This window comes from Musca autumnalis, unplaced genomic scaffold (genome assembly GCF_047663935.1).
Source record: "Musca autumnalis isolate F117 unplaced genomic scaffold, ASM4766393v1 scaffold_2, whole genome shotgun sequence".
Taxonomy (NCBI): Eukaryota; Metazoa; Arthropoda; class Insecta; order Diptera; family Muscidae; genus Musca; species Musca autumnalis.
The window spans coordinates 236392078-236410194 of record NW_027411755.1 but is presented as its reverse complement, the minus strand read 5'-3'; the positions used below and the strand labels follow the sequence as shown (position 1 = coordinate 236410194).

General features: G+C 32.0%; 1 protein-coding gene across 1 annotated transcript in view; it reads right to left on the bottom strand.

Moving 5' to 3' along the window:
- The window catches only part of Rab3GAP1 (RAB3 GTPase activating protein subunit 1), a 125165-nt gene extending 107319 nt beyond the window's left edge, over positions 1-17846 (bottom strand). The window contains exons 1-2 of the mRNA XM_073971075.1: positions 16350-17846; positions 16120-16292 (exon numbers count right to left, since the gene is read on the bottom strand). Coding sequence (XP_073827176.1) covers positions 16120-16292; positions 16350-17648 — 1472 coding nt within the window. The 5' untranslated portion in view covers positions 17649-17846. The remainder of the gene's footprint in view (positions 1-16119; positions 16293-16349) is intronic.
- Positions 17847-18117: the final 271 nt, after the last annotated feature.

The window sequence follows — 18117 nt, the reverse complement described above, 5'->3', positions numbered from 1 at the left end:
CTTTGGTTTAAGTAAGCAGTTTAAAAACAAAGCCACATCACGTAAAACAAAAATAACGCTCTACAAAACACTGATACTACCCGTGCTGATGTATGGCTCCGAAGCCTGGGTACTTGCGCAAGCAGACATGGCAGTGCTTGGTGTGTTTGAGAGAAAAATTCTTCGAAAGATCTACGGACCAATCTGCGTTGACGGTGAATATCGACGTCGCATGAACCACGACCTGTATCTGCTATACAAAGACATCAATATAGTTAAACGTATGGAGATGCAGCGATTGCGTTGGCTAGGCCATATCATAAGAATGGGCGATGATGAACCCGCTAAAAAGGCGTATGAATACATGCCACATGGCGGTGCACGCAGAATTGGCAGGCCAAGGAATAGATGGCGCAAACAAGTGGATGATGAGATGAAAATGCGCGGTATTCCTGAGTGCAAAGCAACAAATAGAGAGGAATGGAGATCTCTTCTTAGTTCGGCCTATAGAACAAATGTTCTGTAATGGGCCAGCTAAGAAAGTAAGTAAGGCTTGAAAAAAATACACGCCTTGGTATTTGAAAGGATGGCTTGAAAAAATTCTTAAAAATCCACGCCCTAGTATTTGAAAGGATGGCTTGAAAAATTCTTAAAAATCCATGCCTTGCTATTTGAAAGGGTGGCTTGAAAAAATTCTTAAAAATCCACGCCTTGGTATTTGAAAGGATGGCTTGAAAAAATTCTTAAAAATCCACGCCTTGGTATTTGAAAGGATGGCTTGAAAAAATTCTTAAAAATCCACGCCTTTGCATTTAAAAGGATGGCTTGAAAAAATTTTTAAAAATCCAAGCATTGGCATTTGAAAGGATGGCTTGAAAAAAAATTTTAAAATTCATGCCTTGGTATTTGAAAGGATGGCTTGAAAAATTCTTAAAAATCCACGCCTTGGTACTTGAAAGGTTGGCTTGAAAAAATTCTTAAAAATCCACGCCTTGGTATTTGAAAGGATGGCTTGAAAAAATTCTTAAAAATCCACGCCTTGGTATTTGAAAGGATGGCTTGAAAAAATTCTTAAAAATCCACGCCTTGGTATTTGAAATGATGGCTTGAACAAATTCTTAAAAATCCATGCCTTGGTATTTGGAAGGATGGCTTGAAAAAAAATCTTAAAAATCCACGCCTTGGTATTTGAAAGGATGTCTTGAAAAAATCTTAAAAATCCACGGCTTGAATGTAAAGAAAGGGTGGCTTGAAAAATATTTAAAATCCACGGCTTGAAAGTAAAGAAAGGGTGGCTTGAAAAATAATTAAAAATCCACGCCTTGAAAGTAAAGAAAGCGTGGCTTGAAAAATAATTAAAAATCCACGACTTGAAAGTAAAGAAAGCGTGGATTAAAAAATATTTAAAAATCCACGCCTTGCAAAAAAGAAAGGGCGGCTTGAAAAATATTTAAAAATTCACGCCTTGAAAGAAAAGAAAGGGTAGCTTAAAAAAATTCTTAAAAATCTATGCTTTCATATAATTAGTCTTAAATACCAAATATTTGCATTTTCGATTTCCCAGTCAAACGTTTTGGAATCCTTGTGAAGGAAATAAATGCTGTAGAGAAGAAACTATGTTGTTGAAGTCAAATCGTAATAAAGGAATGAAAGCTTTTTACAAATATAAACGCAAAAATTAGAATTAATAAAAAAATTAATGGTAGGTCATAATAATGAAAATATAATTTAAATAAAAAAATATATAAAAGTAAGTTTTAAAGTTAAAAAAGTAGGTTGAGGCTTTTAAGTTCCATACAAAAAAGAGGTTTCATTGTAAATAGGCATTGATGTAAATAAAAAAATGGATTTGTTATAAATTTTACTCCCCAAAAAATCACGTAAATCGCGAAAATATTTTAAAATTTAAGGAAAAAATATTGGAAAATGCTGTTTATTATCTTTTTGTAAAACATGACCCATGACCCTATTGGAATACGATTCCACATAATGAAATTCTAATTTGCTGATTTATAAAAAATGTTTAAAAAAATTATAATGAAAATTGTCGTTGATTTTTTTTTTCTCACCTAGTGCAATACTAATTTGCTGATTATAAAATAAATGGTTTTAAACAATTGAAAACATGTAACAAAAAATACACAAAACTATATAAATAATAAAAGTACATAGGTATGTACAAAAAACACACTTGTATAATTTCTATATATAACTAAATTATTATTAACAATATACATATTAAAAAAACTATGATTATACAAAACAATTGATAAGAATATCAAACACAGTTGACAGTTAACAATATTTAATATCATGACACAAACAAAGTGACAAAACGAGACTGGAATTAATGCAAAACAAACCAAAAAACAACAACAACAAATACATAGTGAAATAAAATCGCAATCACATAAAAAAATAACTAGCTAAATAATTCCAATTTAAAAACAAACATTTTATGAGTGTCATTGATATTAAATGCAAACATTAGATTTTAGATAAATATAATTACAACAAAAAACCAAAAGAAACAAAAAAAAACAATTAAAATTAAATTTTAGTCTAATAGTAACATAGAGCAATGTAGATTCTAAAATAAATATACCATTATTAATATACATATAGAAGAAATAGGCAAATAGAAATTAAAGTAAATTAGGTGTTAAACACAAAATATGAAATTTTAATTTAGAATAAAAATATATTAAAAAATAGCTATTATTCGGTAGTCTATATCATTATAGCAAGTGGGAGCAATTAAATTAAAAATTATTAAGAACTATATAAAATAAAAGAAAAAATCTTGAAATTAACTTAAGTACAATTAATTTTCAATTGAATTTTATAAAGTAGTTTAAAAGAAATTACAAAAATGTGCATTTGAAAACATTTCCAATTTTTTATGAAATCCATTGTCTTTATAACGAATATCTGCCTTCAAAAATACTTCAAAATCCACGCCTTGGATGAAAAAAAATGACCTGAAATATTCTTAAAATATTAAAAAATGTTTAAAACAAAAATTAAAAATTCTTAAAATATTGAAAAATTCTTGACAGAAAAAGTGAAAGAAAATTACTTTTTTTAATTTCTTAAATATTTTGAAAAAAATATTGAAAATTCTTTAAAATTCAAAAAATGATGTCAGGTCAAAATATTAAAATATTCTTACAAATAATAAAAATTATAAATATTAAATAATTGTAACAATTCACGCTTTGAAAGAAAAAAGAGGTCCAAATATTCAAAAAAATATTGCAAAATTCAAAAAATATTGAAAAATTCTAAAAACAATATTTGCTTGAAAAATTCTTAAAAACCCAGGCCTTGAAGAAAAAGAAAATGTGGCATGAACAATTCTTAAAAATCCATGCCTTGCTATTGAAGGAATGGTGGCTTGAAAAATGCTTAAAAAGCCACGCCTTGGATGACAAGGATGGAGGCTTAAAAAATGTCTTAAAAATCCACGCCTTGAAATTGAAGGACGTGTGGCTTGAAAAATTCTTAAAAATCCACGCCTTGAAATTGAAGGAAGGATGGCTTGAAAAATTCTTAAAAATGCACGACTTGAAATTGAAGGAAGGGTGGCTTGAAAAATTCTTAAAAATGCACGCCTTGAAATTGAAGGAAGGGTGGCTTGAAAAATTCTTAAAAATGCACGCCTTGAAATTGAAGGAAGGGTGGCTTGAAAAATTCTTAAAAATGCACGCCTTGAAATTGTAGGAAGGGTGGCTTGAAAAATTCTTAAAAAACAAGGCCTTGAAATTGAAGGAAGGGTGGCTTGAAAAATTCTTAAAAAACAAGGCCTTGAAATTGAAGGAAGGATGCCTTGAAATTGAAGGAAGGGTGGCTTGAAAAATTCTTAGAAATCCACGCCTTGAAATTGAAGAAAGGGTGGCTTGAAAAATTCTTAGAAATCCACGCCTTGAAATTGAAGAAAGGGTGGCTTGAAAAATTCTTAAAAATCCACGCCTTGAAATTGAAGGAAGGGTGGGTGGCTTGAAAAATTCTTAAAAATCCACGCCTTGAAATTGAAGGAAGGGTGGGTGGCTTGAAAAATTCTTAAAAATCCACGCCTTGAAATTTATGGAGGGGTGGCTTGAAAAATTCTTAAAAATCCACGCCTTGAAATTTATGGAGGGGTGGCTTGAAAATTTCTTAAAAATCCACGCCTTGAAATTGAAGGAAGGGTGGCTTGAAAAATTCTTAAAAATCCACGCCTTGAAATTGAAGGAAGGGTGGCTTGAAAAATTCTTAAAAATCCACGCCTTGAAATTGAAGGAAGGGTGGCTTGAAAAATTCTTAAAAATCCACGCCTTGAAATTGAAGGAAGGGTGGCTTGAAAAATTCTTAAAAATCCAGGCCTTGAAATTGAAGGAAGGGTGGCTTGAAAAATTCTTAAAAATCCACGCCTTGAAATTGAAGGAAGGGTGGCTTGAAAAATTCTTAAAAATCCAGGCCTTGAAATTGAAGGAAGGGTGGCTTGAAAAATTCTTAAAAATCCACGCCTTGAAATTGGAGGAGGGGTGGCTTGAAAAATTCTTAAAAATCCACGCCTTGAAATTGAAGGAAGGGTGGCTTGAAAAATTCTTAAAAATCCACGCCTTAAAATAGAAGGAAGGGTGGCTTGAAAAATTCTTAAAAATCCACGCCTTGAAATAGAAGGAAGGGTGGCTTGAAAATTTCTTAAAAATCCACGCCTTGAAATAGAAGGAAGGGTGGCTTGAAAAATTCTTAAAAATCCAAGCCTTGAAATTGAAGGAAGGGTGGCTTGGAAAATTCTTAAAAATCCACGCCTTGAAATTGAAGGAAGGGTGGCTTGAAAAATTCTTAAAAATCCACGCCTTGAAATTGAAGGAAGGGTGACTTGAAAAATTCTTAAAAATCCACGTCTTGAAGCTTTAAAATTCAAGCCTTGAAAAACAATAGAGGGTGGAATACCCGCGAGAGTACCCACCTTTAAATAGTTTGACCTAATTATCTACCTTATTTTTGAATTTGAATAATTATTGACAGATGTTTAAATGACCCTTGGTCCTTGAAATACAATTTTCTTGTTCCAACTTTGTTAACTTCTTTGCTAAAATTCTATATAACAAATTATAAAATTCAATTGAAATCAATAATATCATTAACTAGAAACAAAAACATACTTCATTAAATATAAATATTCTAAGTACACAAAAAATTAGCATACAATGTATAGTAGTATAATATACATACATACTATAAAATATGTACAATAAATAATATGCTAATATAAATATTTAATAAAAATGATGATAATAAACTGCCTTAATATTAACACCACTTATGCGAAATACACACACGTTCACACATTCCAAAATGCATAATGTATTAAACATTTCACATTGTTATTCAAAAATAAAAACTATCATAAAAAAATTCAAATATGGCAATGATTTTCTGGTGGAAAATATTGTTGTACCAAATTTATATGTAACTATATAAAATGCATTAATATTTAAAAGTACATAGGTACACATTTAGTATAAAATAGAGAAGAGAAATTGCACATTTTAGCTGCACAACCACGACACATTACACAGTTTTTAAAGTTACGTGAGATATTATTGAATTTTGTAAATACTCAACATAAAGAATTTTGTTGCTTAAAATACCCAAAAAATTAATTTTAACTCTGGCTACAGGTATAACATGAAAAGAAATCATTAAAAATGATGTTGATAAAATTGCATATAAAAATTGAGAATTTTATTTATGTGGAATATTTAGGGGTAAGTAAATTTATTAATCTTAGGTGTTGGATTTAAAGTCCACAATTTGTTAAAAATTTTTCTTTAAACAAGTAAAAAAGTATCAGTCGGCTTTGCCGACAGAAATATACCCTCTGCCTGTGTATATTGAAACAATTTTTCCCAAAATACGTATGTATTTATGGGGTTTTAAAAATTTTGGGCGTTTGAACAGACAGAAGTTTTGCGGAGGAGATACTAAAAGGAATGGATCTCCAGCCGCAACATATGGTGCCACAGGGGGTTTTAACACTCTTCGGGCTGTTTGCTCAAGAAGTATGGACTTGGCCCTAAAAAAACTTACCATCGTAAATGAAGCAGCGAATGCAAGTTGCTTCAACAAAAACCAAAGTGATTCGATATCAGGTCTTAAAGTGAACTTATCCGAAATTTTGTGTGGGAGGTACCGGATAGAGTGGACAAATATAGTCCATATTTGAACCTGATCTACATCTGGTAGATATATTAGGATGTGTAAAGTATAGACCAATTCGGCCCCTCCCTTCAAGAGTTACCTTACGAACAATTTTTCCGAACATTTTTGAATTTTTGTGGGGGAGGTACCTGAAGGAGTGGACCGATATGGCTTATATTCAAACTTAAACTATGTTTGGACAAAATATTACTAAGACCATATTTTGGACCGTATTGGCAGATCTGTTCGAGAGTTATCGTGCGAGTTATGTATTTCAATAATAATTTGTTGTCAATTTTGTCATTCAATGTTATCAAAATTCATCAAATATTCTTTTTTATAACTTATTATTTATGTTGCTTTCAATTTCATTTATCATCATTACTTTCAATTATCTCTTTCACTACATTCCAAAACATATTTGTTTTTGTAATTAATCTCTCTTTATCTTAAAACCGCTATTCCTAGTTATAAGAAATTAGATTTAAGCATTGATCTTTCTCTAATCACAGTCAGTTCTAGTTTGGAGTTGAAATCGTCTGTTTGTAAAGTTTTAAGAAAAAATAAAGTTCAAATTGAATATTAAAAATATGAATGTGTTTTAATTTACATAACTGGCGCAGTCAATTTAAAGAACCTTTTAAAGCTACGACATTGTTTTTAATGCAATATTCCAAAAAAATAACCAAAATAAACTAAAGTTCATTTAAATGTTTCGCTGTCAAAAGAAATACAAAACATAGTATTATTTCTAAATACTACCTTGTGAAAAGAAATAATCAGTGAAAGAAAAAACTTTAGTAAACAAAACATAGTATTATTTCTAAATACTATCTTGTGAAAAGAAATAATCAGTGAAAGAGAAAACTTTCTTATGAAATAAATGTTTATTATTACTTAAAAATATATCAACAAAAAAATCAAATAAAAAGTTTAAAAATATTAACAAAATCAATCAACGCAATCAAAAGTTCAGCCTTTCAAGGTCAAACTAACTTTCCAATAATTATAATTAAACAAAAAAACAGCAACAAAAGGAGAAATTATTATGTTATGTGAAAAAATCACCATGCAAAAAACATATAATAACAACAACACATTTTAAAATAAAACAAAAAAAATTCATCTTGAACAAAAAGGCCTACGTGACTTTTATCACAAGTGAAAATAAACGGTGATTGATTATTGAGAACTTATCACTTCATTTAAGAGATAATTTAAGAGATCAGCAAAATGTCACAGCTATCACTGACAATGAACGATGTTCTTAAAGATGCTCAACGTATCCATGAGTACAGAGGTGATGATACGTACGCTCTCACGTCTTTTTTAAGAGAGGTGGACACAATGTTATGCCTTGTTCAAAGTGATGAGGCAGCGAAGGAGTATATCTACAAAAGAGTCGTGCTGAATAAAATACAAAGAGAGGCGCTCCATGTTTTCAGAACGTTGGGGCCAAATCCAACTTGGGAAGAGACGAAGGAGGCCTTAATAGGCAATTTTGGTATTCGTGAGTCATATCATCAGCTGTATCAACAAGCATTTGAGGCAAAGAATGTGTGCATTATAAAATATTATAAACAATTGAGAGACGTTCTGTGTAAACTTAATGAAAAATACGAGTACGATAAAGACAAACCTTTGGAGTTCAGTCCATTGTATGTTGAGAAAATAATTTTAAAAACGTTTTTAAATAACATAGATATCAATTTGGCTTCTGTTATTATTAACAGAAATGTTGATAAACTTCGCGATGCATACAATTTACTTGAACGTGAAGGTTTGATTAGAGTATGTAATAAGAAAACAGAAATAGAGCAGCCAAAGAAATACAATAACATCAATAACAATAGTAACAGAAATAATTTTTCTAACAGAATGTATGTTAGTAGCTACAATAATAATAATAATAACACAGCTAATAGAAATACTACATTTAATTCTAGTCAAACTAGAAGATCATTTAATAACAATCCAAATCAAAGAAATTACCCACGCAATAGCTCTTACATTCATGCATCTGGGGGAAATAATGAAAATAGTCCAAGAGATAATTACACTGGGGAAATGGAAATAGATGATATTCAGGCTTGCCAAAATTTAAATGTAAATGAAGAGCAGGTAAATTTTCTTACAGCAGCCTCAAAAAGGCACTTCCTGTGATTTACTTAAGCATAGGAAATGATAAAATTAAAGCACTTATTGATACAGGCTCTACTACTTCCATTTTGGATGAAAATAAACTTCCTACATACAAGCGTATTCCACTTCCTAATAAAATATTATTCACATCTTTAAACGGGAGTATGAACATTACTCATGAAATTGTTACAGACTTACCAAAAGAATTCAACGAAGAGGCTACTATGTCCTGGAAACTATCAAAATTTGTTAATAAAGACTTTGATGCTATTATAGGCCAAAATATTTTAAAACCACTAGGAGCGATTATAAATATGGACAAGGATACTTTCACCATTAACAATAAAACTTTAAATTTTATACGAATATGTCCTTATGATTCAGATATGATACACCAACTTGAGACATTAAATATTAATAATGTAGTGTTGGCTCATTTGTTTAACAATTTAAACAAAGAAGAAGCTGTAGCTTTAGAAAAAATTCTAGATTCTTTTAAGGACCTTATTTATCAGGAAGGTGACATATTGGGAAATACTCCCGCCATAGAACACGAAATAAAAACAATTACTGATAAACCTATTTATACGAAGATTTACAGATATCCTCATATATACGAACCAGAGATATGTCGTCAAATTGAAGAAATGTTAGCAAATGGTATTATTACGGAGAGTAATTCTCCTTACAACAGTCCCTTATGGATTGTTCCAAAAAAGATAGACAACTCTGGCGAACGTAAATTTAGAATTGTTATAGATTATAGGAAATTGAACGATATAACAATTGACGATAAATTTCCAATACCTAATATCGATAATATTCTTGATAAGCTTGGCCGATCCCAATATTTTACAACAATAGATCTAGCCAAAGGCTTCCATCAGATTATAGTAAAAGAATCAGACAGACATAAGACGGCTTTTTCAACACCATATGGACATTATGAGTTAGCTCGAATGCCATTTGGGTTGAAAAATGCACCTGCAACATTTCAAAGATTGATTAACAACGTTCTACGTGATTATATAAATAAGATATGCGTTGTTTACTTAGATGACATTCTTATTTTTTCCACAAGTATTCAGGAACATATAACGAGTGTTACGAAAATTTTGGATAGACTTAGGGAAGTGAATTTAAAGGTTCAGATTAATAAGTGTTCGTTCTTTGCGAAGAAAACTTTGTATTTAGGACACTTATTAACAACAGATGGTGTGAAACCAAACCCTGAAAAAGTAGATGCTATTTTAAGTCTAAAACTACCTAACACAATTAAGGGAATAAAATCTTTTCTTGGTATTACGGGGTATTACCGAAAATTTATTAAAGATTATTCGAAGGTGGCATATCCAATGATAAAATATTTAAAGAAAGAAGTCAAGTTGAATGTCTCTGATCCAAATTATATAAATTCATTCGAAAAACTGAAGAGGATTCTGACTGAAGATCCTGTACTAAAATATTTCAATAAAACCTTTCAGTTGATTACGGACGCCAGTGATTTCGCAGTTGGCGCCGTTTTGCAACAAAACGGCCATCCCATCTGCTATGCTAGCAGAACTCTAAACAATCATGAACACAATTATTCAGCCACAGAAAAGGAGTTATTAGCAATCGTGTGGGCTACGGGCTATTTTCGCCCTTACCTGTATGGGATAAAGTTTGAAATACTTTCCGATCATCAGCCATTGAGATGGCTACTCGTAAAATCTCAGAGTAAGGAATTAAGTCCGCGACTCTATAGGTGGATAATGAAACTTAGTGAATTTAACATCACAATTGATTATATTAAAGGAAGAGACAATACAGTGGCAGACTTTTTAAGTAGGGTAAATAAAGATACCGGACAAATCAATCACTTTAGTGAGTCCAGTGACTCTTTATACAATCATGTCGATGATGATTTGCTTACTATTCATTCGCAATATGAATCAGATGAAAACTATATCAAAATTTTGGATACCATTGTAAACAGCTATAAAATTCAAATAATCTTATCTGATGAGAAAACTCAGGATAATGAAGTTATACATGGAAATAAAAGGATTTACATCAGTTCTAAAGACCTAGAAGATGGCATTGTGGATAATATTCTTACTGATAACATAGAGAAAGGACAAGTTGGAGTATTTACTAACCTGAGTGATCACACCTACAATATTTTACAGAAAAAAATCATTCAATTATATCAGGGTAATTCAGGGATTAAGTTTGTACGATGTTCGTATATGGCTCAGGATATGAATACAGAAGAGGACACATATCAACAGATACATTTATATCATAAAAATGAGACGGGACATACAGGAATCAATGAAAATTATGAAGGTTTGAAGAGGAAAATTTACTTTCCAAATTTAAAAGTATTAATTCAGAAGTATGTCAATAACTGTGATATTTGTAGCAGAGTCAAATTCGACCGCAAACCTATCAAAGCTGAGTTTCAAATCACAGAAACCCCCACAGACATAAAACAAATAATTCACATGGATATATATATTAATTCAAAGTCTCCATTTTTGACATTTTTTGATAGATTCTCAAAATTTGCTACTGCATATTATTTGGAAGACAGGAATAATCAAACAATAATAGAAAAAATTCGACTATACAAATCCCAAATGGGTCATTTCAATAAGTTAATCACAGATAACGAATTTAAAAGCTTAAATATAAAAGATTATTTTAAAAATGAAGGCATTGAATTTCATCTAGTAAAATCTAATAATCACACTGGAAACGCAGACATTGAGAGGTTCCATAATACACTGACTGAAAAAATAAGAATGTTGTATATTGATCAGAAAAATTTATCCATTAAAGAAAAAATAGCAAGTCAGTGGAATTGTATAATAACAGTTACCACTCGGTTACTAAAGAAAAGCCATTTGATGTAGAATATGGATTTTGTGATAAAAGAAAAGTGTATGAAAGAGCCATTGCTATTAAGAACCACATAATAAATAAAAGAAATATTGGAAGAGAAATTTATAGAGAAGATAGAGATAAAGGTTACATTAGAAATTATAAATCTCTAAGGCATAAAGACGAGCCGAAATTTAGATTAAATGATCTTCAAAACGTTCACCCTTCTAATATAAAAAGAAAAACAAAATATAAAGATGATCATAATTCTACAATATAAGTGGATAATAAATATTTTAGACAAACGTATTTTAATATCTATTTTATGTTTTTTTATTTTTTCTATCACATTCCTTAAAAATATATGTATATATTATCGTTAAATTTTCAAACATTGATACCAATTTTGAATATAGAAACAACAATGAGGACATTGTTTTCATTTAAACGAAGGGGAAGTTATGTATTTCAATAATAATTTGTTGTCAATTTTGTCATTCAATGTTATCAAAATTCATCAAATATTCTTTTTTATAACTTATTATTTATGTTGCTTTCAATTTCATTTATCATCATTACTTTCAATTATCTCTTTCACTACATTCCAAAACATATCGCACCTGATCAACAAAAGGGAAGCAACTCAAAATTTCTAACTTTTCAGTAGAGACAAAAACCTGTTCATACATAACTAATAACACTGAGGGCACGAAGAGTGGAATAACGGTATTTTTTGAGGAAAGAGCAGACAAAACAATGGGAGATTTTTACAGTGGATGGAGTTGATCATTATCTATCGTTTTCTATTAAAAAATGAAAATTTCAAAATTTAGAGTTACTACCCTTTTGTTGAACAGGTGCGATATTTGTTTTTGTAATTAATCTCTCTTTATCTTAAAACCGCTATTCCTAGTTATAAGAAATTAGATTTAAGCATTGATCTTTCTCTAATCACAGTCAGTTCTAGTTTGGAGTTGAAATCGTCTGTTTGTAAAGTTTTAAGAAAAAAATAAAGTTCAAATTGAATATTAAAAATATGAATGTGTTTTAATTTACATAACTTGCGCTCCAACCACCTTACACGGTGTCATAGGGGTTTTTTGCAACTTTCATGCTATTTTCTCAGGAAGTATGGACTTGCCCCTGATGAAATTTGTACCGTTATATGGAGGGCAGTGAATACAAGTTGCTAAAACAAAAACTAAGGCGATTCGAGAGATGGCCCTAAACTGAATTTTTCCGAAATTTTGTGTGGGAGGCACCCGAAGGAGTGGACCTATTGAGACCATATTGAAACCTTATCTAAGTCTGGTACACATTTCACGATGGGCAAAGTATGGACCAAATCGGTTGCTGACTTCAAGAGTTATCGTGCGCACAAATTTTCCGAACATTTTCGAGCTTTTGCGGGGGAGGTACCGAAGGAGTGGAGTGGATATAGCCCATCTTCGAACTTAAACTAAGTTTAGACAACATATTACGAAAGCCAAATTTTGGACCGAATCGGTTGATCCGTTCGCTCCAGCCAGCCAGACAGACGGACGGACATAGCTCAATCGACTCCAAATTGTCTGAAATACATTTCGTCCAAACATACTTAGGGTCTAAAACCATTATTTCGATGAGGCACATTTTGCCCGTATGAAAGTGTATATGCCCTCGTTAGCATAAATGCTGAGGGTATAAAAAGCCTGCAGCAAAAATTGTTGAAAACATATTCTTAAAAAAACACAATTTAAAAAAATATTCTTTCTTTAAAAAATCCACGACTTTTGAAAAAATATTCCTTAAAAAATGCACGATTTTTGAAAAAATATACTTCAAAAAATCCACGATTTTTGGAAAAATATACTTTAAAAAATCCACGATTTTTGGAAAAATATACTTTAAAAAATCCACGATTTTTGGAAAAATATACTTTAAAAAATCCACGATTTTTGGAAAAATATACTTTAAACAATCCACGATTTTTGGAAAAATATACTTTAAAAAAAAACACGATTTTTGGAAAAATATACTTTAAAAAATCCACGATTTTTGGAAAAATATACTTTAAAAAATCCACGATTTTTGGAAAAATATTCTTTAAAAATCCATAATTTTTGAAAAAATATTCTTTAAAAATCCACGACCTTTGAACAAAATATTCTTTAAAATATCTACGATTTTTGAAAAAAAAAATCCTAAAAAATTCACAATTTTTAAAAAAAAATATTTTTTTAAAAATCCACGATTTTTGAAAAAAAATATTTTTTAAAAAATGCACGATTTCTTGAAGATTTGATGTGTGTGGCTACATTGGGCCAACCAACATTTCTCGATTAAAAAACCAATGAAATCCATTACTTGGCTCGCATGTATGGTCTGCGTCGCTTTGTTGTTATGCATCCCACACAACTACAGAATCATTATCTCACAAAAACATCCAAGTTTAGTTTTTTTCTGAGTTCCATATCAGTTGTTGCCGCTGAGGTGTGTTCGGCGGTACCCATCTTTCTGCACATTCATGACCCCAAATAGAATTTATTTTTGGGCATTGGCATGTCTTATTATATGCGCACAAATTTGCATTCGGTGGCACAACAATTCCATTCGGTGTAACAAGCTCCTACTGAATATCTTTACCTGTCGGGTTTGGTGAAAATGTTCAAGGAAAAATTTCCACGGAGTTTCGGTTCGCAATACATATGACAAAGATACAATCAAGTTACGTGTGCCCATATATGTTCCCTTTGGCATGACCCCTGTGGTGGATGATGAACGTTCCGTGATAGATGTTTCCTATTTCACAGCACTACCACATGGTTATTTCCCCGGGTCCAATACCACCATGTTTGCCACCTTCACATGGCCGGAATTGATGGATAATATGTTTATTGATTCACCACTGCAAACACAATTCATACCATCCAAGGCTCCTTGTGGTACCCTCTATCAAAATGTCCATGACAATTCCTATCTGACTGCTTGTCTAAAGGACTACTTCAATTTAACAACTGCCAAGAATACCCTGGAATCATATGTGGGACGTAATTTCTCGGGAGCCACAACAATGGCTGAGGTTGGTAATCCTCTGGATCAGTTGGGTAAAGTTGGTGGCACACATCGACCACCAGCGACAAAACAATATGTTGATAGTACTTTAAAAAATCCACGATTTTTGGAAAAATATACTTTAAAAAATCCACGCTTTTTGGAAAAATATACTTTAAAAAATCCACGATTTTTGGAAAAATATACTTTAAAAAATCCACGATTTTTGGAAAATTATATTTTAAAAAATCCACGATTTTTGGAAAAATATACTTAAAAAAATTCACGATTTTTGGAAAAATATACTTTAAAAAATCCACGATTTTTGGAAAAATATACTTTAAAAAATCCACGATTTTTGGAAAAATATACTTTAGAAAATCCACGATTTTTGGAAAAATATACTTTAAAAAATCCACGATTTTTGGAAAAAAATACTTTAAAAAATCCACGATTTTTGAAAAAATATTCTTTAAAAAATCCACGATTTAAAAAAAAATATCTTGAAAAATCCACGATTTTTTTAAAAATCCAAGATTTTGAAAAAAAATACTCTTTACATAATACACGAATTTTGAAAAAAATATTCTTTAAAAAATCCAAGATTTTTGAAAAAATTCTGTTTCAAAAATCCACAATGTTCGAAAAAATATTCTTTAAAAAATCCATGATTTCATGAAGATTTAATGTGTGTGGCATACATTGGGCCAACCAACATTTCTCGATGAAAAACCCAATGAAATCCATTACTTGGCTCGTATGTATGGTCTGCGTTGTTATGCATCCCACACAACTACATAATCATTATCTTACAAAAATTTCCAAGTTTATTTTCTTTCTGGAAACTTTAAGGAACGCTTTTTTATTATTTAAAAATTTTTGAACTTTTAACGAATAAATTTTAAATGTTTGGCGTTTTTAAGAACATTCGTATGGAAGCAGGGTCTTGCCCATAGAAAAGTATCGTTTCAATAGGAATCCTACCTTCGAATAGCCCTTAAACAGATCATAAGCAAAAAATGTAACTTTGTGGTACCGGTGTTACCGAAGGGAAATTTCCGATATATTCAGCTTCAAACGTGATTTAAATTCAAGAGAAATATTAAAATGTGCAACCCTTTCGATAGTAATCGTTACCACCAGTAAATATTAGTTGATCACCGTAAGATTTTTAAGAGCTTTTGGACCGTTATAGTTGTTTGGGTTTGGTCACGAAAATCATTATATGGATTTAAGCAGAACCACAAGATGTGCTTTCGGTATGTATTTCGGACCCATCCTCAAACAACTTTTAATTTTACTTTGGCGGAAATTTTGAACTTTTCTGGGATATGTAGTACCGAAGTTATTGTCCGATATAGGCCTTTTTTGAACTTCATGTACATATGGAAGACATTTTACGATGTGCAAAGTTTAGATCAAATCGGGAACTGAATTGGTAAGTTATTGTAGTTATCAGTTGTTGTTGATGTAGAAGCATAGGTTTGATGCTGGGTGGCAGCCGCTGGCCGAAGCGCTTTTGATTACGAGTCAATTCGATACAAAGAACCCGCTGCTAAAAAATTGTAGTAATCAGTGATTTTAGTTGGTGTCGGTAGGGTTCTTGGAGCTTAATTGTTTAAGATGTATTAACTTACCCACCAAAGAAATTGTACTATTAAAAGGACTTGCAAGGAAAAGAGTGCACTTTTGCAAACGATTTTCAAATTTTGTGTGGGAGGTACCTGAACGAGTGGATCAATATAGACTTTGTTCGATGGTAATCTATAAGTTGAAGAAATATTGCACTGTGCAAAGTTTATATAAGTTCTTCTAACAACTAAAACCAAGGTTAAAATCCCTTATGTAGATACTATGTATTATTATACGATAATGTGTAATTATTATTTTCTTGAAAAAACTTACCCTGGTATAAGAGTACATGATTCCCAAAGTTGGCGTAATTCTCGTGTAAATGCAGCATACAGTTGGGCAAAACCACTCTTACCACCGAAATGGGCATGGGTGGTAGCCAGGAGGCAACTTAAACGATATACCAAAGAGTCGGAAACGGCCGATTTAATGCGATGGGGATCAATCTACAAAATTATATTAAAATTGTTAATATGCAATCAAAACAATCCCCATTCACTTACCTTATCCTTGCTCAACGTTTCATATGGGAATAACGACAAATCGGGTCTTATATTGGGGAATAAATAGTACAGCATAGGATTCAATTCATATTCCTTCATTGGACCAGGCAATTTATTTTGCGTCGCTGAAGATGATGATGTCGTCGTGGTACTATCAACATATTGTTTTGTAACTGTTGGTCGATGTGTGCCACCAACTTTACCCAATTGATCCAGAGGATTACCAACTTCAGCCATTGTTGTAGCTCCCGAAAAATTACGTCCCACATATGATTCCAGGGTATTCTTGGCAGTTATTAAATTGAAATAGTCCTTTAGACAAGCAGTCAGATAAGAATTGGCATGCACATTTTGATGCAGGGTGCCACAAGGAGCCTTGGATGGTATGAATTGTGTTTGCAGTGGTGAATCAATAAACATATTATCCATCAATTCCGGCCATGTGAAGGTGGCAAACATGGTGGTATTTGACCCGGGAAAATAACCATGTGGTAGTGCTGTGAAATAGGAAACATCTATGACGGAACGTTCCTCGTCCACCACAGGAGTCATGCCAAAGGGAACATACATGGGCACACGTAACTTGATTGTATCCATGGCATATGTATTGCGAACAGAAACTACAGCTGGCTTATCATGATTCCGTGGTAATTTTTCCTTGAACATTTTCACCAAACCAGACAAGTAAAGATATTCAGTTGGAGCTTGTTCCAAAGCAACCGAATGGAAATTTGTGCGCATATAGGAAGACATGCCAATGCCCAAAAAGAAATTCCACTTGGGGTCATGAATGTGCAGAAAGATGGGTACCGCCGAACACACCTCAGAGGCAACAACTGATATAGAACTCAGAAAGAAACTAAACTTGGAAGTTTTTGTGAGATAATGATTCTGTAGTTGTGTGGGATGCATAACAACAAAGCGACGCAGACCATACATACGAGCCAAGTAATGGATTTCATTGGCTTTTTCATCGATAAATGTTGGTTGGCCTAAGCTACTTGCCACACACAGCAAATCTTCATGAAATGGTGGTTTGTTGTCGTCCTCGGAAATACTTGACCCAGAGGTATCCGCCTTGTAATATTTCACCGTCATTTGCTTTCCCAACACTTCCAATTGCTCCTCATCTATCAGAAATTTGGTGGCATTGACATCAAAGGCTCCACCCCATTCCCTGGTGTTTCCGAGCTCCCATCTTTGAAATAAATCACATAGTTGAGCGTTAAACACTTCCCAATCAGATTCTGCACTAAAATCTTCACGATAGAAGCCGTTATCGTCAATTTCTTCAGCCATTGCAATGGTGGATTGTTTTGACTGGCGTTAACAAAGACAACACAAACTTATGAGTTCACTTTGAGGAATAAGAGTTCATCGAATGATACGGATAAGGAGACAAAAGATAATAACCGATAAAAATAAGTAACCAAAACAGAAACCGTCTGAGGGTAAAGCATATTTACCGATGAATGAGACATGGGAAAAATCATAATCAGCTGATCATACAAAATGTTCAATTGTGAATGGGCCATGAGTGTAGGGGTCTAAAAATTAGACATAAGTGAAGCCAAAGCAAGATCTATTTAATTATTAATTATTTCATCATGAGCCAAAGCCTATAGAAGGTCTTCCTATCCGAATTCTGTTAACAACTTTTGAAAATAAACATAAAGGGCAGAACAGAATCTATCGTCGCTTACTTGCTTCCCCAAATGTCAAATTATAAAGGAATGCGAGAGTCTCTTTGCAAATCCGCCTTTAGGAG